The sequence below is a fragment of the Chaetodon trifascialis genome, chromosome 7, assembly GCF_039877785.1.
Source record: "Chaetodon trifascialis isolate fChaTrf1 chromosome 7, fChaTrf1.hap1, whole genome shotgun sequence".
Classification (NCBI taxonomy): Eukaryota; Metazoa; Chordata; class Actinopteri; order Chaetodontiformes; family Chaetodontidae; genus Chaetodon; species Chaetodon trifascialis.
Window position 1 is genome coordinate 19,356,713 of NC_092062.1, and position 21,927 is coordinate 19,378,639.

The window sequence follows — 21,927 nt, forward strand, 5'->3', positions numbered from 1 at the left end:
TGTGAGGTGTCAAGGTTTATTGATTTACTACAAACCAGATGTGTATCTAAATGTATTTATTGTACATGAAATACGCTTTTTGAGGGGTCACTTCCTTTGAAGAGCATATAAAAGATACAGAAAAAACAATACTGTATTTGGTATCCATATCACAAAGAATATCAAAACACCGCACAGATAGATTTCCTGCTTAAATGTATGCCAATGAATATTTTGCCGACTGCTGTCTGCATTTAGAACACGTACGACATGTTTGAGATGGATGGAGACATGGACAAGAAGAAGAAGAAGAAGTTGAAGAAGAAGGAGAAACTGGAGGGCATGAAGAGAGAAATGGATATAGTAAGTAAACATTATGTGGCAGAAAACACTTGTGGAGGTCAAGAAGTTGTAGTGAGTGATTTTAAGTCAGTTCAGTTATTAGATTTGTGCTGCAAAGATCTACCTGAGATTTAAAGGTGATTCCATAGAAGATGCATGGAGCGTAATGAGATTAATTATCATTAGTTAGTGAGAAGAATTTGCAACCAACCACCTATTAATAAATTACCTTGATAAACTCAGATCTGCCTTTTAAATATTTCGGTTGTTCTGAAATAATGTTGTGATTTGTCGCCTCCTGCAGGACGACCATGAGATTACAATAGAAGAGCTTGAAATGAGGTATAACACCAGTGTTACCAAGGTAAGATATTTCTTCCATAGTGAGGAACTATTTGGATAGTTACTGTTGTTTTTGTCCACTTTATTCTTCTTACAGGTTCATTCAATTCATTTATTTCGTTTTCTCTTCAACCATATCCAACACCACCCTTTTTCCCTGTGTGTGAGCCCTTTCGGTTCTCATACAATGATGCCTTTTCCTGAACCATAGTCAGTCATTTCTTCTGTTCTCCATCCACAGGGTTTGACAAGCACCTTTGCCGCTCAGGTCTTGGAGAGAGATGGTCCCAATGAACTGAAGCCTCCTAAAGGAACCCCAGAGTATGTGAAGTTTGCCAGGCAGCTGGCCGGAGGGCTGCAGTGCCTGATGTGGGTCGCAGCTGTCATCTGCTTTATCGCCTTTGGAATTGAAATTGGGAAAGGGGACCTCTCCAGCTTTGATGATGTGAGTTATATTCCCATGTAGAGAGTTTCTAATGTGTTACACTGTGGAAAAAACAGATATGAAAGTTTTTATGGTTACATAATCTTTTTCACTTCAGCTGTACTTGGCCATCACTCTAATTGCTGTCGTTGTGGTAACTGGTTGCTTTGGTTACTACCAAGAATTCAAGAGTACCAACATCATTGCAAGCTTCAAGAATCTGGTGCCACAGGTGGGAAACTCCATGTCAGCACATTAATGGATTAACCCTTAATGGCATCTCTATCATTCGATCACTTTGCGTTTCCATCACTCTATTTCTTCCTTCTCCTGCTCTTTGCCTTTCTTCATGTGTTCATTTCCTTTCATCTTTGCTAACCTCACTCCTACTCTCCGAACATAGCAAGCCATCGTGATCCGTGATGGCCAGAAAAACCAGATCAATGCCAACGAATTGGTGGTTGGTGATTTGGTGGAGATCAAAGGAGGAGACAGAGTCCCTGCTGACATTCGGGTCATCTTTGGTCAGGGCTGCAAGGTAGATCGCACGCATATACTGTATATACTGCTTGTTAATACAAATGAAACATGTCATAACAGAAGACTATGCTCAGAGTTTTTTCAAACAACAGAATACAAAATGTCAACTGAAATACCATTTTCATCTTAAAAACTGTCACCTTGCAATTACACCATCCTCAGTAGGCTGGCCAATGTAACAGGCCTAGTATGTACATCGTGATTTTTGTATGACTAATGTATTTAAATACTCAGATGACAGCTGAAAACTGAATGACTCCTTTAAGCTGCGTCATATTTGAGGAGCAGGTGTAGTCCAATCCACTATCAGACATCTGTCCCTCCTTATCCCATTTTATCCTGTGACTATGTAATGAACTTTTTGTAAATATTCTCTATGTACCAGGTGGACAACTCGTCCTTGACAGGAGAGTCAGAACCGCAAACCAGGAGCCCAGAATGTACTAATGAGAGTCCACTGGAGACCAGAAACATTGCTTTCTTCTCTACAACCTGTCTGGAAGGTACAGTGAACAGCACATGTTCCACATTCAAACAGCATGTATCCAGGCCTAGACATAACCAATTTAGTCATTTATTTAAGTAGTTATAATCTTCTGCCAGAGCTTTAGCCACAACACAAACCGTCATCTTTTCTCCAGGTGTCGCGACTGGTGTGATCATCAACACAGGTGATCGTACCATCATCGGTCGCATTGCCAGCTTGGCAAGCGGCGTCGGCAACGAGAAGACACCCATTGCCATTGAAATCGAGCATTTTGTTGACATCATTGCTGGTCTTGCGATCTTTTTTGGGTTCACCTTCTTTGTGGTTGCCATGTTCATTGGATATGCCTTCCTGGAAGCCATGATTTTCTTCATGGCTATTGTGGTGGCTTATGTGCCAGAGGGTCTACTGGCCACAGTCACTGTGAGTAATTTAAAACATTATGTTGTCTGGTTCCAATTATCAGTTCATTTCAGTTCAGTTCTTTATTGTCCCTCAAGGGGAAATTTGGTTTGCAGTGCAGTTCAACATACAAGGGACAGTCAAGGCAATCAAAACAATGCCAACAACAATCACAACCACAACAACCATGCCTAAAATAGATAAGATCAAGCTGTCCATAGAAAAATAAATCTTTAAATGAATAAAAACAATGCTAATAGTTGAGTCTCAGGACCATATGTCTTTAGTATCAGAATTGGACTGTGCGACTGCTCAGTTTGGATGTGGTCCCCAGTGCAAAATCATGGATTAGTAAATAATAAGCAAAATGAACGTAGCTTGAGGTCATCACATGTTCTGTAGGCTCGACAAGTCTAACACTGCTCTGTAGTAACCTGTCTCTGTGGACAGGTATGTCTGTCTCTGACTGCTAAACGACTTGCCAGGAAGAACTGTGTTGTGAAGAACCTGGAAGCTGTGGAGACATTAGGTTAGTATGCCTGATCACCCAATGCATCCTCTTCCTGACAGTTTTGTGAGTTCAGGGACTGTTAACTGGAAATTTGAACATGATCTTTTAATTCGGTTTAGGCAGCCCCTTCATCAGCTTTGCCATCCAAAGAAAGCCTTTAGATCACATGCTTACATCCTCAACTCCATCTCTATACCTTATGCAGCATAATGACACAAGTTTAATATAAAAGTATGTGTGTAAACTGTGTGTTTAGGCTCCACTTCAGTGATCTGTTCTGATAAGACGGGTACCCTGACCCAGAACAGAATGACTGTGGCTCACCTTTGGTTCGACAACCACGTTCATGCAGCTGATACCACCGAAGATCAGTCAGGTAAAAACAGATAAACCTCTGGTTTTGTTCATAGCACTTCCTCTTGAAATACATCAATGTAATATTGTTGTAAGCATTGTCATATAAGATAATAATATATATAAATTAAGCTAACCTGTGGGTTGTTATTTCAACTATTATGTGTGTTTCAAAAGTAGAGTACTGTCATTTCACATTTGAGTAATCTTTCAGTAATCATGTGATTGTGTGGTTTCCAGGCCAGAGTTTTGACCAGTCATCAGAAACATGGCGTTCACTGGCGAGAGTGGCTTCCCTGTGTAACAGAGCTATATTCAAACCTGGTCAGGAAGGCATATCTATTCCTAAGGTACAAATCTTAAGGCGTCTGTAGTAAGCGTCCATGTGAAGTCACATGAGCCAACAGATTTGTCCCCTTTGTCTCACTTTATCCATCTCACCCAGAGGGCTGTGGTGGGAGACGCATCGGAAACAGCTCTGCTGAAGTTCACCGAGCTCACTATAGGGAACATCATGGACTACCGTGATCGCTTTAAGAAAGTGGTGGAGGTGCCCTTCAACTCCACCAACAAGTTCCAGGTGAAGTTAGGGCTTAAGTGTATAAGTCTAAACCATAAATCATTTGGAGTAGTGACACTATTGTGATTCACAGATTAATGTTTTATTCAGCCTCTATCAACCACGCATCTCTCTGCAGCTGTCCATCCATGAACTGGAGGATCCTCTGGACCTACGCTACCTGTTGGTGATGAAGGGAGCACCAGAACGCATCTTAGAGCGCTGCTCCACAATTTTGATAAAAGGCCAGGAGCTGCCTCTGGATGAGCAGTGGAGAGAAGCCTTTCAGACAGCTTATATGGACCTGGGAGGACTGGGAGAGAGAGTTCTGGGTTTCTGTCATATCTATCTGAATGAGAAATCGTTTCCTCGAGGCTTTCAATTTGACCCGGATGAGATGAATTTCACCACTTCAGGATTGTGCTTTGCTGGTCTCATCTCGATGATTGACCCCCCTAGAGCAACCGTACCCGATGCAGTGATGAAATGCCGTACCGCTGGTATCAGGGTGTGTTCACATTGCCCCACATGTGCATGAGCAGCTTGAATACTGAAAGAAATGCTTGAAATTTCTTTCATATTGCAGAAGTTTTTTTTTTTATTTCCCTGCCACATAACTTTCTCTTGTACCTTGGAATTTCAGGTTGTCATGGTGACCGGGGACCATCCAATCACAGCAAAGGCAATAGCAGCCAATGTTGGTATCATCTCAGAGGGCAGTGAAACAGTTGAGGATATTGCCCAGAGGAAGCGCATACCTGTCGAACAAGTGAACAAGAGGTATTTGCATCACTGCTGTCCACACTTTGAACAACACTCACCTCTACGACTGCTCATTGAAATACAATGTTTATCCACCGGTCTGTCGGGTCTGACTGCGTGCATGCGTCTCTGTCTATTTATTGAATCTAACTCCATCCATTACTCTGCTGTCTGTGTGCAGGGACGCTCGTGCCTGTGTGATCAGTGGTGGTCAGCTGAAAGAGATGAGTAGTGATGAGTTAGATGAAGCGTTGCGGAACCATCCCGAGATGGTCTTTGCCAGAACATCTCCTCAGCAGAAACTGATCATCGTGGAGAGCTGTCAGCGTCTGGTAAATATACCAGTACTACTAATTTATCTTGCTCTCCCCTAAGAGGACGACAAGGATCAGACTTCATTTTCAGACTTGTATCACATGTTCTCATCTTTCACCCCCACACACAGGGCTCGATTGTTGCTGTAACAGGTGACGGTGTGAATGACTCTCCGGCTCTTAAGAAGGCTGATATTGGTGTCGCCATGGGCATCGCAGGGTCAGATGCTGCCAAGAACGCTGCAGACATGATCCTGCTGGATGACAACTTTGCTTCTATTGTCACTGGAGTGGAGCAAGGTGAGACCACATGTGATAACAGGTGGTGGTACAAGGAGGGGAGGTCATCACTCCTGTCTCTGTTGAAGGATGTCTCTGTCTCCCTCTTCTGTCCTTGTTATTCAAACTTGAGCTTTTGAGTTGACTTTGAATGTGTGTGTATGTGTGTGTGTAGGCCGTCTTATCTTTGACAACCTGAAGAAGTCTATTGCTTACACGCTAACCAAGAACATCCCTGAGCTGACTCCATATCTAATCTACATCACTGTTAGCGTGCCTCTTCCTCTGGGCTGCATCACTATCCTCTTCATCGAACTCGCCACTGACATCGTGAGTAATTAGGACATTAGTGCCAGTTCAGCATGAAAAAAAATCACTGATCATCTCACTGGTTATTTATTTTCATTCCCTGTGACGTATACTTGAATCACCACACACCAGCCTCATCCTCTATGGAGGATACTTGCTGGCATTAATTGTAAATTAGCGACATCATTATCTTCCTCACTCCTATATATGCTGTAATATATAATTTGTTTATGTCCCGTCTCTCCTGTAGTTCCCCTCTGTCTCTCTGGCTTATGAGAAAGCTGAGAGTGACATCATGCACCTGAAGCCCAGGAACCCTCGTCGTGATCGTCTGGTAAACGAAGCCCTGGCTGTGTACTCATACTTCCAGATAGGTGAGACTGTGTGTGTGTGTGTGTGTGTGTGTGTGTGTGTGTGTGTGTGTGTGTGTGTGTGTGTGTGTGTGTGTGTGTGTGTGTGTGTGTGCTGGTGAGCAAGACATGCTTACTGTATATGACTACATATTTCCATTTCTTCTTTCTGTTTTAGGAGCCATCCAGTCTTTTGCAGGTTTTACAGATTATTTCACCGCCATGGCCCAGGAGGGCTGGTTCCCACTCTTGTGTGTTGGCCTGCGTTCTCAGTGGGAGAATGTTCACCTTCAAGACTTACAGGACAGCTATGGACAAGAATGGGTTAGTATAGATCCTACCTTTGGGCTCTTTTCAAACTATGGACGTAACATAACTCCTCTCCTCTCCACTCCTTACAGACCTTCAGTCAGAGGTTGTACCAGGAGTATACGTGCTACACTGTATTTTTCGTCAGTATAGAAATCTGTCAGATCGCAGATGTGCTGATCAGGAAAACTCGACGCCTCTCTGTGTTCCAGCAGGGCTTCTTCAGGTCAGTGAAGAGCCATCTCTAACATGAATCGATCTACAGATTGTTTTTTCAATTGGTAAAATTATGACATTAACAATAAAACCTCCTGAGCAAAATGGGAAGAACCGGAAAACCTCCCTTTATTCCAACTTTGAGAGCGTTGCAGTCATCTAAGGTGCTTGAAACACCTTATTTTATGATTTATGAACAGTTCAATACATTTTAAGTGTATGTGGGAAATTGCTATTCTGTTACAGTTGCATAAAACATATGGTAACAGTTAGACCTGAACTAATCTCCTTATCTTTTCAAGAAGATTCCAGCAGGACATTTGGTTATTTATGTGTTTACTTGTTTGCAGGAACCGTGTCCTGGTTACTGCCATCATCTTCCAGCTCTGCCTGGGTAATCTGCTTTGTTACTGCCCTGGAATGCCCAATATCTTCAATTTCATGCCCATCAGGTAAAAGCACAAAGGACCTCATTCACATGGTCACCATCTCAAATCAAAGCTCAGACTGGATTAGAAGGACGAAGCAATCCGTATGCTGTGAATTCTGAGAATACACATTTCAATTAAAAAATACAAAGCTATTTTTCCACTACAGTAACTCCTTTTTCCTTTTTGTTTGTTGTGTTTTCTGTCCAGATTTCAGTGGTGGCTTGTTCCTCTTCCATATGGCATTTTAATCTTTGTCTATGATGAGATCAGGAAGTTAGGAGTCAGAAGACATCCAGGAAGTAATATTCTTTATTCACCATCCATTCATCAAACTATTAACATCTCTACATGTGTTCAGCATTCACTTATCCATGGTTTGTCATCTGTCAGGTTGGTGGGATCAAGAATTATACTACTGAGACCAGAGAAGCTCTTTTACCCATCCATCCATCCATCCATCCATCCATCCATCCATCCATCCATCCATCCATCCATCCATCCATCCATCCATCCATCCATCCATTTTCTCAATTCACCATTCAGCGCAGCATTCATATAACTTTGTGATCTATGTATTTATAGCTTAAACTGTCTTTTAATGTCAAGAGTTGCTCTAAATCCATATAACAAAGTAAAAATGGTAACAATTACTCAACATCACCAATGAAGAATTCAAAGATTGATGTGCTCTAGCTCTTTAACTGTGGCTGAATTGTATTTGTACTAATAAAGTATTTTAAGACTGATGACCTCAAATCAGTAACAAAACTAGAAATTATTCCTGTATTCTATATTGCTTTGTGTGTGTTTTGAGGTTGTGTTTTTGAAGTTGTGTCTTTACTCAGGGGTGAGGTGATAACACACAAAGATTAAATGATAATACCTGAAATGCTTTTTATCGTAAATGCTGGAAAATGAAAAATTCAGGTAATTAAGTTTTTCAAACAGAACACACAGAGGAATCCAGTTGGATATCTCTTGTGTGTAGAAAGAAAAAAAAAGCTTCTCTCCATAGTCCAGACCAGCGTCAGAAACCAGATCTTTGTCACATGCAGTACATACTTTGTTTAAGGGTTCTTTCTTCCATAAAAGTCTCAAAATATCATCTTTAAAAGGGCTGCTTTTAACATTTTGTGACTAAGAAAACTGAATTACCATTGAAATATGGCTCCCAAAAGATGCCTCTACACCTCTATTCAGTTTCACTCTTCACCATGTTGTCCACCTGTGTCCAGCCTTTCTCTATTCAACCCCTAACAAGATGATCTTTTTGTCACAGTCGAACACCCAAAAGTCATCTTCTCTCCACATGGCCCTCTCTTACTTCATTTGTGCTTGCTGTCTGTGTTCTCTACTCAACTTTCCAGATGGCGATCTTGCCATCACGCCGTGCAGAGCCACTCAAGACGTAGCGATCCTCAGCAGAGCAGAGTGTCTGGACGCTGTCCGAGTGGGCCTGCAGCTCCTTTGACACAGTGTGGCTCTCTGGGTCCATCACCAACACCTGATTTCTCAGCTGACTGTCACACTGACCTCCGACACTGCTCCGGCCACGACAGCCCACCCAGATCTGAGGGGGAGGAGAGCATCAAGGAAATCAAAGGTAGCATTGGATAGGTGGTGATTGAAGAGGAGCAGGAAAAGAAAAGAATCATGTATCATGTATCACCTGGTCCTTGACTCGAATCATGCAGGTGACTCCTGAACTGCCAGGCAGGGATAACCTCTTGGATGGCTGTCTGTCGTTGTTAGTGTGCCACAGACAAAGCTCCCCTGAGTCTGCGCAACCCGTCCACAACTGACCTCGCTGGCACAAGCACACAAAAACTGGGCTAAGGCAATGAAATCATAATATGGTTGCATCTGTACATCTGAATGCTGGGGAATGTTTTCAGTAAATACTGTTTGTGTAATAATATTTGTTCTAGCTACATTATATCTTGACACCAAAGGGAGTATTTTAATGTCCTGGCATGTTTCAGACTGAATGACTGACTTGCTAAATCACCAAATGGCTGCCAATTTGCTTAATTGCTAAACACATTAGCTGATGACTGCAAACTCACCTCTGGGATGACAATGAAGCTGCTGAAGCTAATGAGCATGCTCCGTAGGTCATCAGGAAGTGCCATCCTTCTTTGTGGTGTCCCGTTCCTTTTCAGTTCCATGATGCTGTCACCACAACCTGCACACAGACACACAAACACACCTGGTTGAGATAAGGCAATCAAGAGCATTCAGCCAGTGAGCAGCACAGAAGTTTTCTCTGGAGAACAATGAATGCCACTGCAGTCTATCATTTGAGTGCTAGTATGTGAAAGAAATGACCAAATCAGCAGTTTATGAGGAGAGAAAGAAGGGATTTGCGCACACTTACAGCACCACAGTGTGCCATCATGGATCTGTATGGAGGAGAGACGATCACAGCTGAGGCAGAACTGTCGCTTCACTTTGAGACTGGCCGAGTCCCACTGCAGAATAGTGCCATCATTGCTGCAGGAGAATGTCTGCTGACTGGGGAAGACAGTAAGCAAAGACTGATAAAATGTGTGCTTTTACAGTGCTGCAATGCGCCCTTTAACACATTTTGACTCACCTTTATATGACTGCGTTTTGATGTTTAACCTGATAGAATTGACATCTGAACTGGAGATACTCATGTATCTACCTGTTGTGCTGCTCTCTGGTGTCCACTGTGAGTCCAGTCACTTCACTTCTGTGTTCAGTCAGCTGTTTGTTGCAGGACATGCTGTCAGTGTCAATGATGTATATTACGGAGTCCTGAGAGCCGATCCACACCTGATCCTGGATCAATCCCAGCATGCAGTTCTAAGTAGAAGAAGATGTGACATGGGATCTCAGTTTGACTTCCCTTAGAAAGTGGCGGGACAACAGATTCAAAAACTGTATATTTAATTAAATAATCAGTTAAGACGTTGAAAATTTTGTCACTTTCCTTCTTAAAAAACCCCTGTATTTTCCGAATATTGTTAAAGACTATATATATAACACATTTACCACAAATATGTTTAAATATGTTAAGTTTGAAAGAGCACTTCACTGATTAAGCATTTAGCAAACTAATCAAACTCATGTTGGACAGTTTAATTCAAAAAGTATTAAGTCCTGTAATAAGCAGAACCAGATATATCGTCTTTTTCATCCAATGCAAAACGTGGTCCGTCCATGACCACCAACACGACACAACGGTGGATAGTGCAGGTGGAGATTCAAGTCTGTTATTCTAGGAGCAGCTCGAGCAGCTATCTTAAAGCAGAGATGAGGAGCAGGTGACAGAGATCTGGTTAGCTCTCTTCTCTCCACACTCCCAGATTTTTTTCATTTTCAGGCTTGTTTTCAGCCCCAAGTGACATCACTTGAGGGAGACTTTGAGCAGCTCCCTCTGGAGCCACAAAAATTTTTCACATATTTCACATATGCAGCAGATGACGGTTATATGCTGGACTCTGCGTCTGTTGGTGTCGCAAGTGTTGGATATACGCAGAGTGACACCGACGTGAAAACGGGGTGAACTGTATGGGAAACACTGATGTTTCAGCTAGATTGCAAATTTATTTAAAGCAGCAGTAGGAGCAGAGTACAGCATGTCTGCTCTCACCAGCTGCGACTCTCCGACCTGGATGCAGTCCTGCAGCATGGACCAGCTAGCTGCATCAAACACAACCACTTTTCCTCCACTGAGAGCCACCCACAGTTTAGCCTTCATCTCACCTGGAGAAGGAGAGAAAGAGAGAAAGAGACAGTACGCAGTAAGAAAAAAAAACATATAACTCTGCCGGGTGGTGGTTTAGTGTGTGGGAACACCACCACCATGGAAATAAGAACCCCCACTGGCCAAAGTTTCTGACAGACAGAGCCATAGTATTCATATGTCTTCATATGTGGCAATGAATACACAGCAAGAATAAAAATTACACAGCTGACATTGAAGTAATTAGAATTTTATACTTTTCCTGATAAACAGATTCTAAAATACTTTTGTTATTAGCAGTTATATAAAATAAATAACACATTAATACACACTTCATATCACAGCATAGACAGACACAGCTTTAGTGTGTTGCCTCTAACTTGTGTCACTTCTTAAAATCTTATTCATCTGCTGTATTTAGTTGAGTGATCTCTTCAGATCAGTAGCCTCCAGATGTTTTGCTTTCTGTCACAGTGTAATGCGGAAAAAAATGAGTCCGACAGAACAACCATTATCCTGCCGGCTAATATGCAGCACAACACATAAACTGATTATCACTACAAAGAAACTTCTTCTATTGGAGGACAACAAGGAGACATACTGTGTAAAACTAGCACATTAGAAATGAGCAATGCTGAGCAAGTAATCACAGACTCTGTGAAGTTTTCCCACAGTACCTGGTGTGTACAGCAGCACATGTACAGTCTGAGGTTCAGCCAGGTCCTGTGATGGGTTGATCTTGTGTTTTAGAGTCTCTGAGGTAGCTTTAGGGACCATCATGGGCACTGATCAGAAACAAACAGAAAGAATGAACAAATTAATATGAAAGAGGATGTGAATGGAGGAGGGTATTAACGTGGGTGAGAGAGAGTGAGAAAGAAACAGAATTAGAGTTAAAACGATAAGCCAATAAATCAATGAGTTGTTCAACAAAAAAATATACTAGGCAACTATTACTACTGACGTTTGGACAAAAGCAACCTTAACATCATTTTCTGGACTATGTGGCACTAACGTCTGCTGTACTAGCAAAAATTTTATCTGTGAAATGAAAGAAAAATGAACAAGAAGCAGAAAAAGCCACAAAAGAATGAGCCCAGACCTTCATGTTTGATCTTGTCAAAGTAGGCCAGCTTTGAGGCAGCAATTATGGACCTCTGAGTCTGCAGGCAGCCCATGACAGCATCCATCAATAGGACGTTGGTCAGAGCCTGAGTCATGTACTGGGGATCCTAAAGACAAAATAAATAAACTATATGTTAAAGCATGTTAGCATAGTGCATCACTGACTCAAGAGAGAAGGCAAATTAACCAACACATTAAGAAATAGACTAACAAAGTCAAAGCCACATTGCACCATTTATCAACCTTATATACTGAACACTGTCAACAGGATCTCTTAGCAGGCTTTATTGTACCTTGTGTTGGTCAGCCATCTTGCGTCCAGCCCACATCTCTTTCACCACAAGGTTCCAGAGTTCAGTCTCTGTCTTCAGGTTGGCTTCAAACACCTCAGGCCTGCTGGAGGTCTGGATGCGAAGAGAAGGGATACGGACAAGTACGAAGGAAGCTGAGGCGATCTTCACCTCCTGCACAGACATGGGGGAGTTATTTACTGAGGTAAGAATGCAGGGTTATGAATTAACATGAAAAACATGATTCAGAGGAAAGGAGTTTAAGACACTTGACCTGTATGTCTCTGAACTTTGTGATTTCTAGGAATCCCGGTCTTCCCTCCGTAAGTAAGAGCAGACGTTTCTGCGTCATGGCAATTTTACCAACACCATGGGAGGTTTTGACGTACGACGACAACTTGTGGACGCACTCATTGTTGTCCAGATGGTCTATGACCTCAGAGGGCAAGCTGACGTCTTGTGCCTCGGCCTCCGTCTCTTTCCAGAATGTGTAGAAGACTCTGAAGACTTTGGGGTCCACCTGATTTGTCTGGCCTAGGACATAGGGAGAGAGGTATGAAAGAAGACAAAGACACACTGACACATCAAGGAGGAACAAATGTGCAAATCACACTTCATTCCTCTCAGATGATCAGTGAAGTGCCTTATCTTATATCTCATTACACAGTTGACTGAAAGAAATAAATTAGATATATACATCCAAAAGGTGAAACAGTTGCTTGTTTACACATCCAATAGGTACAGAGCCACCTTAGCAATCATGTTTCTGACAACCTGCTGACTGTAGGTTCAAAATTCATTCTCTTTTCAGCTCAGTTTTTGGACTCCACCACCTCGTGAGGAAAATATCCAGCTCTTTTTCTAAACGCTCCTAAATGCTATGTTCGCTGCTGTACAGACTGTACTTTACGCTTACAGAACATTAAAGTGTCACAGATCATGTGGCGGCTGCTTGGTTCCAACATGTCAGCAAGAACTGGTGAAATCGATTCAAAATCCTTTCATGTAATGCTGGTGGAGAAAATAATTACTGTAACAGTCACTTCTGAGTCCACTGTCAGCTGATCTAATCAACACCACAGCATTTGTAAGTCCGAGGTTTGACATTGCCGTTTCTATACTGTCCACACTCACCATCAGTCAGAGCATCAAATAAACGGTGGATGGTCGCAACATCTTTAACAATCCCGCACTCCTGGACACAACGTACAAACTCCTCTTGTAGCAGAGGCTTTCGGGGAAGCTCAAACTTCTTGACATAGTCATCTGGCTGCACCGATGGCTTCTTGTTCTCTGTCTTCAGAGATAGAAAAAAGACAAGATCACATGCATCATCATTTTTTGGACAACCACCAAAATCTCCAACCACCACTTCTACAAGACGTGAATGAGGATTGTGCAAACTGACTGACCCTGAGGATGAGTCTCTTGAGTTCAGGTCGTCTGTCGGCTTGTTTTCTCTCGCCTCGGTGCAGTGAATCCACGAGCCATGTGACCAGCTGCGTGGGGAAGATGGCGGTGTCTGTCTTGTAGAGGTTCTGGAAATCGCACAGAGCATCCAGCCGCCGCGAACACAACGTGTTGATGAAACCACGCAAGAAGTAGAATCTTTAGAGGGAAAAATTATTAATTTATTTGAAAAATTAACAGAAACAGACATATGGTGTAAAATGGTAAAATGGTGTGCTTGATTGGAATGAAGACGACAGGAACGACAGCGATGTTCCAGAAAAGACACGAGGGGAACCTAAGGAAAGCATAATACCTCGCCAGCAGAGCAGGATTCTCGTTATGGACTGAAACGATGGCCTTGTCAAGCTGCTGGATCAGCTCACTGTAATAACTTTGGACAGAGTGAGTGGACAGAGAGGCTGGCAAATCTGGAAGCTGAAACACCTTTACCGGCTTAGGAGTAGTTCTGGATGCTAGCAGACAAAGAGATAGAAAGGAGGAAGAAAAGGCAAAGGGGGAGAGAAACAGAAAAGTTTTATCTTTTCAAGGTATTTCGTCTTTATCTTGACAACTTTTGCCTCTGTTGTGCCTGAACATCCTCTCCAGTCTCACTGGGGTCAGATATGATGATCCTGGGGAGCAGTGAGTTTCTTTGGAAGTTGATAGTTTGGTCATCTCTGAGGTTTGGAAGGCTCATCCCCAGTCTCTTATTCAGCCTGCTTTCTGTGACAGAGCTCTTTCTGTGGGCTTGAATCTCCTGCATGGTGGGTCTGCAGACTTCAACCATAGCCTTCATCCTAGACGGCACATGATAAAAAACAAAGCAGCGCAGGTACTTTTCCAGCACAAAAAGCAGATCAAATAATACAAATTTTGCCATACAGTTAGAGAAGGAGATTGCAGTGGTTATTTGATACCTCGCCTCAGCTGCAGACTTCAAAATGCTGTCAGTTGTTAGGAAGAAACATTAACTGTTTGACTGGCCCAGTAAACTCACACAGAGCGTGTACCTGCAGTCTGATCAGGTATGCATGTGTTCACACGTGTCCCTAACTGGAACTCTATGTACTTTCAGTATTTACTTAGTTTCCAGGTCCACATAAGCCCTGCAGTAAATTTCTAAGATTTTGTACAACCTTTAGATCAACGCACAGATCAAGGGGTGAACTTCATGAATATTATCATTTGGTTTGAGGCTTTTTAAAAACAGGTTTATAACTCACTTCTGCATCGCAGAGCGAGTCCCAAGTTCCATTCGAGCAAAGCTGTCCATTTTCCTGTTGAGACGATCCTTGAGGAATGAGTGAAAGATGTGTGTCTCCAACACCTGCAACATGGCCATGTTAATTGAAGATGAGCACCTAGCCAAGCTTCCCATGTCTGCTAATTTGTCCCATTTCAAGTTGAAATAATAAAAACATATAAATTGTTACACCAAATTTACCTTCTTGTAAAAAAGCTGTTCAGCTGGCTCTCTGGTTTTCAGGAACTCTTCACTGTTGAACACTCGATGCTCATAGTTCAAATGACTGCCAACATCTCTGTTACATACATTAATTTACATATTAACAAAATACATTCTTCTGAAAACCATCCCATTAGATCTCAAAGAACACACACAGAACCTGAAAATGTTGACAATCAGTTCCAGTGTGATCCTCTGGATGTCATGGTTGAGGCTGTGCTGCCACGCTCTTCTCTGTGCCCGCTGCTCACTGATGTCAGCGCAGCTTGCACGGTGGCACTGATGGAGGTCAAAATGTATGTTCAGGGACAGACACCTGCAAAAACACACTCATACTGTATAAACAAACAGAAATATGTTCATATCTCTTGCAAAGAAAAGGTTACTGGATCAGTAAAGTTGGACATCTGCAGTCCAAATCCATCTTTTTGTCTAGTGCTATTACAGATTAGCTGTAGTTGTATTATTCTTGGCATTATAGTGAGTACCTCTGTGTGAAGCAGTCTGCAGCAGCCAGGGGAATCTCTGGTAGGTCAACAGTCTCACAGCAAGAAGTGGAAACACTTCCGTTATCAATGTTGATTAGGATCAGATCATCTGTTTCCTGGATGGAGGAAGATCAAGAATGAAATAAATCTTTCTTCTCTTTGTGTACGAAGTAAGTTAAGTAAGCAAAGTATTCACTTAGAACTGTACACACTCACACTGTGTGTAAACCTGCTACAGATAAACTTCTTAATTCTATATTTATTTAGACGCATTAAAATTAAGTGCCTATTTCCTGTGGCCAGAGACAGAAACAAAGTAGTCTGCACACTGTATATGCTCCAAGAAAATTTATTTGCTTAAAGAGGCAACCTTTCGATCCCGTGGGATCTTCATCAGGCCTTCTAATATCTGTTATGTTTGTCTAGCACCTGTAGATTATTTGCACGGATGTGCACACTTCACTTCCTTTTTTAGAGACAGAAACAAACCCATTCCTCTAATTATCAAACCAAGCCTGAAGCAGAAGTCTGGAGTCTGCCCTGTCACTCTCACTCACTCGTTTCATCATCATTTATGAATCAGAGAAGAATATTATGGATGAAATGTACATTCACCATGCAGCATTCTCATTATTCCATTCATTTTCCATGCAATTTCTCTAAAAACAACAACTGTCTTGTGCTGGAAGTTTGAACTAATTTGGAAGGTATGTACTCACAGCAGTAACCCTTTCAAAATGGCTGAGATGGCAGCCCATGAGGAAGGCAGTAGGAGCCATGAGAAAGTCCAGCATGCCTTTAGCCAGGACAGGAACATATGGCTGTTGCCAGGACAGAGGCTGGAGGAAAGAGGCACGGAGGGACAAAGTCAAAAGGTTAAAGGACGGATGGCTTGATGAGGGATTATGGACGATTCAACACTTCTCAATGCTGCAAGTTCTCTATGCAGGGGTGTTCTTAAATTGTTCTTTTAAACAAATTAAGTAGTAAGGTATTATTTCAAAGTGACTGTGATGACACAAGATGCACACATTTGCAAAAGTACTTCTGATATCATAGTTAAGGGTTAACACTATGGTGCCCTTTTCAGATGTTTTCAACGGACCTGCAGAAAAAGTAACAAGCTCTCTGCCACCAGTGTGAGTCTGGCCCAGTCAGCAGAGAACAACACCACCCGCTGCTCCTGCAGGAGACAAGACAGCACCTACAGAGACATGGACGGAAAAAAGAACAAAGAGATATGAGAGTTTACGCAATCTTCCTCCTGTTTCACTAACACGAACACAAGAGGTGTGCGTGGTACCTGCAGGAGCTGCCGTGACCTGAAGCAGAAGAAGGGCAGATGGAGGTCTAAATCTATAGCTGGTTGGTCTTTGTCTTCTCTGGATGGTAATACAATGGTCAGAGGATGCAAGGTAAACATCTGCAAAACATACACAGCGTTCTAGTTTTTGTTGTTCTACCTTCTGTAATCAGAATCAAAGAATGCAGTGAAAATGGGTAAATGTACACTCATGTAACAGTATGGCACCACTACCTACAGCAGTTTGCTATATCAGCAATATGAACCTGATAACTACTGGCTAATGATGCTATGAATGTAAATATTTTTAGGATTCACTCTGTGTAACCACAGAGTGAATGGATATATAATTGCAGTTTGGCTGCAGACAGACAGACAGACAGACAGACAGACAGACAGACAGACAGACACACACACACACACACACACACACACACACACACACACACACACACACACACACACACACACCAAATGTAGCTGTCCAGGAGGGGGGATAGGCACCATTGCCAGTTTGGCTGCAAACTCTCTCACTTTCTCCTCCATGTCTGATAAATGACATGTTTTCAGCTGGATTAACAGACTAACAAAGAAACAGAAATGGACAGAGAGTTTGAGAGAGAAAGAGAGAGAAAGAGAGAACCGAGAAAGACACAAGAAGACATTTTTGTTAAACACATTAATTAATGCAAACAATTAAGTGCAACAGCGACTGCAAAACTTGTGATAACTATCGTTTTGATTAAATTACTACTAGACAAATTATTTCTTTAGAGCAACTCTTAAAACAAAGGTGAAGCAGTGAATAGGTATTACACCTACTGTATGATGTTAGCTTGTTGACAACTATGGCTTAGCGCTCATTAACATAAAATATGGATAAACTCTACTTTGACAAACAAAAACTCTGTGATTCATTTTGTATGGCAAAGCAAAACCAATTTAAAAAGGCAAGCAGTTTGGTTCAGTCCGGTGTTCCTCACCATGAAAGACAGTCTTTGAGAGCAGTGAAGTAAGGATACTTGGATATGACACAGAAACCGTAGGCAAAGAACAGTTTAGAAAACTTGAAGGACCCAGCTCCGTTCTGGAAGAGCGACCTCCCTTCCTGTAAAGACACAGGCAAGACAGTGGACACCTAAGATGAGGTCACCTTTTCAGTCTGGGCATGCTATTTACAGGCTTGTGGAGTAAGGGGCTACATGGAACAGTATTACAATGATGTTTATGGCAGTTTACTTGAAGATGGGGTGTGAACAACATATTTGCATTGATGGAATCCAAAAGTAACATAAGGTAATCTAGCTACATTAATATTGTAATACTTGGATCATGTTACTGACTACACTTTTAAACAATTTTATTAGTAATTGTATTGGAATACATTTTTAAAGTAACCCTCCCAACCATGGCTATTTAGGATATTTTATTTATTCATTCTAATTGGTTGAGCTGTCAGCAATTATGGCCACCATATCTTAAATAACTTTTCATCTGCATTAGGTTAGAGATCCTTCTGTAGAAGTAAAAAAAAGAGATGGGATTTAGATTAAGTATTGTGTGTGATGTATGACATGTAGTACTGTGTACCAGTATTGGATGGTAGCACTGCATTACTACTCCATGGGTCTTGTTGCCAAAGACATCAGTAAAAACCAGGAAGTGGAACTGTTCATCTTTCTGTTCTTTAGTTACTTGGAGGCCACCTGCTAAAAGAAAAAATATATCAAAACATGTTCAGCTGTAGGCAAGATGTACTTCACGTTTGAACCAAATTTCTCAATAATTAAATGTGTAAAAATATTATTCTTATTGTAGGCATCACAGAAAATATTTACACTGAATTAGCATAATTCATAACATAAAAAGTCACACTATAACACTACATGTAAGACCAGGAAATGACAGCAACACATTTATCACAACAGCAAAAATGATAGACTATATTAAGTCTTCATATCAAAATATGAATATTACAATGATATATGTATTGTCCAGATGCATGTGAACACCGTATACCTGTTGCACCTGATAGCAGCTATAATTTTGTTTCAATGGAGACTCCATTGTGTGTGTGTGTGTGTGTGTGTGTGTGTGTGTGTGTGTGTGTGTGTGTGTGTGTGTGTGTGTGTGACAGAATATCAAATACCTGGGAAGCAAAGTTGAGGTAAGGCCATGAGGTCAATGTCTTTAGGAACAATGACATCTTCACTTCCTCTTCTTCTATCTGCTCCTCCACCTGCAAAAACATGAAGCGCTAAAATAACATAAAACAAATATGCGATAAAACGGGTAAAATTCATCCATGGACAAATCAGAAACCTTGAGGAGCTCCACAGAAAAGCAGGTACCAAACCTTGGCTGGGAGTTGCTGCAGCTAAATGAGGTTGATCCCTCTTCTTCCTGAGAAAGGAACGCCGCCTCTTCCCATGTGACCTCACTGCTTCGCTCTCTGCTTGTGATCTGGTAACAAAAGGAGGCGCCAGGACATGCAGTACCTCAGGCTCCAACAGGAGGTGCTCCAGAGTTTCATTATTGTTAATAGCCTGAGTGGGAGAAAGAAAGGGAAGGATCGGCTGAAACTCTATTCTTATTAAAATTTGTTCTGGTACATATTATATTACACTTTCCATATATTCTACAGTTACTCTGGCTCATTTAATTGGGGGGAGAAGGAAAATGCTTAATAACTCATCCTGAAACTCAGATGTCATCAACCCCTGAGCAGAGCATCGACATGCCTGCCACGATTCATACCTGGAATGCAGCCATATGGTTTGCTTTGGTTTGTTTGGAACCACGAGGCAAAAGGACGGACAGGTATTATATTACTTTGGACATCGTGACTGCAGTTTAAAGTTTGCAGTGCAGTGCAATGGAGATTAAGAGCCTGGTTAATAAAAAGGTAAAGGTAATAAAACATGGGGTTTACAGGTATTCCTTGTACTCACAATAAAGCTCACAAATCATGACAATAGTAGCAAAACTGAAATTAGCCTCATGATATAATTAGAACTGCCGCCTTGAATTTGATCATAATTAGTGTATGAATTCTTGAGCTGTGGCCAAAAATGTGTTTTGTCAGTTCATCCCTGAGACCAATTCTAGCAGGATGACAGCCCAACAAAATGGAATAGTATCTAATGCCACATTTCCACTAGCACGGCTCGACTCGACTCGACTCTACCCGGTTGTTTTGTGTTTCCATTAGGGATAGTAACTGGTACTATTTTTAGTACCTGCTCTGGCGAGGTTCCAAGCGAGTAGAAGCGATACTATATGTGTGACGTCAACAGCCTGTCGGCCACTGATTGGCCGGAGAGTGTCGTCACTGGTCTGCGACGTCCAACACCGGAAAAACAACCCCGCCCCCTCCATTGTAACGCCAGGCAACAGCAACCGCTGACTTTATTCTTTATTCTCACTTGAGGGAAATGGCATCGAGGCGATGACAACATCGCCTCGATGTCCTCCATTGTTTGTCGGCTCTGTTTGCGTCGCGTACAAATTGACGTCATGGCAGTTTTGCGCAGCTGTGGTATGACGACCCCGCCTACGTTGAGGAGGTACTATGAAGTACTCAATTGTAATGGAAACTCAACCAAACCAAGTAGAGTAGAGTAGAACCGAGTCGAGTAGAGCTGGAACTGTGTAATGGAAATGCGCCATTAGGGTGTATTTGGAGGTAAATACCTGGTAAACCTCCCTGAGTTTGCTGTGAGATGCTCCTACCACCACACAGGCTTCCAGCAGAAGAGGAGGCAGATGGTCCGCCATCACTGACATCAGGCCAGGGATACAGCTGGACCAGCAGAACTGGGGAGAGGGCAAAGTCAGACCCGCTGGACCACAACCACTGACAGTAACACAGAGGAAACAGAGGTCAGTCAGAGAGAGGACGAAAAGTAGCCAGAGAGTGATATACATATATAGATATACATGTTATAGTTCTCTCATCTTCATCTTTCTGCATGAGAATAGCATCTATCAGCTGAACAAAGCCACAACATGATGGAGTGGTTGTTGCAGTTCATTATCACTGCCAGCATTCTCATCGACAACAACTTCTGAAAACCCAAGCAGATGTTTTTTCCACCACATGATAAGATGCAGGATGTAGAAATAGCTTCCCTTCAATTACTATGGCTACAAGACTTCCACAGAACCAGATTTGGAGTTTAATCTGATTTCACCATGTCAGAGATTAGATTGTGCAGTTATCATATTTCCATTCATCCTCATACTGAAGGTTCCAATAAAAGGTTGGATTCAAACCCAGGCCACTGCAGCATGGACACACCCTTGGCACATGTGTGTACACTATACCAGGTGAGCTACCTTGGCGCCCCTCATATTGTGTATCACAGAAGTTGTACGTTGCTGTGTAATTCAGCATATACTGCATAATTCTGCAATTCTGTGTTCACTTTGTTCAATACAGGGAGTTTTACGGGGACAAAAATCCAAGTTACTTCATGGATAAATCCAACCCCATCCCCAGGTTTCAACCATGTCTCAGTTAAAAACAGAAAATCAAGCTGATAAGAAGCAATCCCTTCTCATCTTGCTAGAGACAGACAGAGCTAAAATTAGGTAGATTGAGGTAAAAAAAGCAACTGGAGGGTACAAATGAACACTTAATAAATTTGATAACACGGCAAATCTTGTAGGCCTTGCACTTAACTTCCTGAACTTTTACTGTCGTGCAATGTCTACATTTACCCATCTAATGTACTGTAGTATTGATTACTGTTTTGTACAGCAGTCTCTGGAACAAATTATTGTTGCCAGCAAATAATCAGCCTATTTTTAGTAAGAGGCGCCATCAATCTACATGACATCTTAGAGAAAACAACTGGATTAGTTAAAGTGATTTAAGATATGCGGGGCAGGGAACATAATCACTTATTAAATTAGTGTTTCTCACTGCACATCCACATACTGAGATAAAGGACAGACATGATGTCCCATCTTTGCAGCTCTTTGTCCGTCTGGTCACCACAGCGAGGAGCTTTTAAATCACATTTTCCATGTTTCTTGGTCTAGTCTCGTGGGTGCATAGGAGAAGGGAAACATACACACAAAAATGCAGAGGAAATGACTTGTAACTGGGCCACAATGAATGGGCTGCATGAATGAAATTTTAACACCGAGCCCACCTTAAAACAGCTGCAGATGCAGT

General features: G+C 42.0%; 2 protein-coding genes across 2 annotated transcripts; one reads left to right on the plus strand and one right to left on the minus strand.

Moving 5' to 3' along the window:
• Positions 1-321: 321 nt before the first annotated feature.
• LOC139333437 (potassium-transporting ATPase alpha chain 1) lies at positions 322-7,345 on the plus strand. The gene is made up of 22 exons (XM_070965842.1): positions 322-342; positions 626-685; positions 905-1,108; positions 1,206-1,319; positions 1,491-1,625; positions 2,013-2,130; positions 2,269-2,537; positions 2,967-3,045; positions 3,284-3,403; positions 3,622-3,731; positions 3,827-3,961; positions 4,080-4,448; positions 4,584-4,720; positions 4,884-5,034; positions 5,148-5,316; positions 5,471-5,625; positions 5,855-5,978; positions 6,133-6,278; positions 6,356-6,489; positions 6,830-6,931; positions 7,118-7,209; positions 7,301-7,345. Exons 1-22 carry the CDS (start codon positions 322-324, stop codon positions 7,327-7,329), a joined length of 2,973 nt encoding a protein of 990 aa, XP_070821943.1. The 3' UTR covers positions 7,330-7,345.
• A 916-nt stretch (positions 7,346-8,261) lies between these two features.
• Positions 8,262-20,522, minus strand: LOC139334049 (DENN domain-containing protein 3-like). The gene is made up of 28 exons (XM_070966790.1): positions 20,439-20,522; positions 19,102-19,291; positions 18,895-19,002; positions 18,336-18,451; positions 17,729-17,853; positions 17,217-17,328; positions 16,746-16,865; positions 16,548-16,646; positions 16,162-16,281; positions 15,443-15,558; positions 15,115-15,270; positions 14,934-15,030; positions 14,713-14,816; positions 14,102-14,286; positions 13,803-13,962; positions 13,446-13,645; positions 13,410-13,411; positions 13,172-13,334; positions 12,312-12,571; positions 12,041-12,211; positions 11,725-11,854; positions 11,299-11,407; positions 10,530-10,668; positions 9,579-9,739; positions 9,288-9,424; positions 8,977-9,095; positions 8,580-8,717; positions 8,262-8,480 (listed from the first exon to the last, which is right to left on the minus strand). The coding sequence occupies exons 1-28, from the start codon at positions 20,520-20,522 to the stop codon at positions 8,262-8,264; spliced, it is 3,840 nt and encodes a 1,279-aa protein (XP_070822891.1).
• Positions 20,523-21,927: the final 1,405 nt, after the last annotated feature.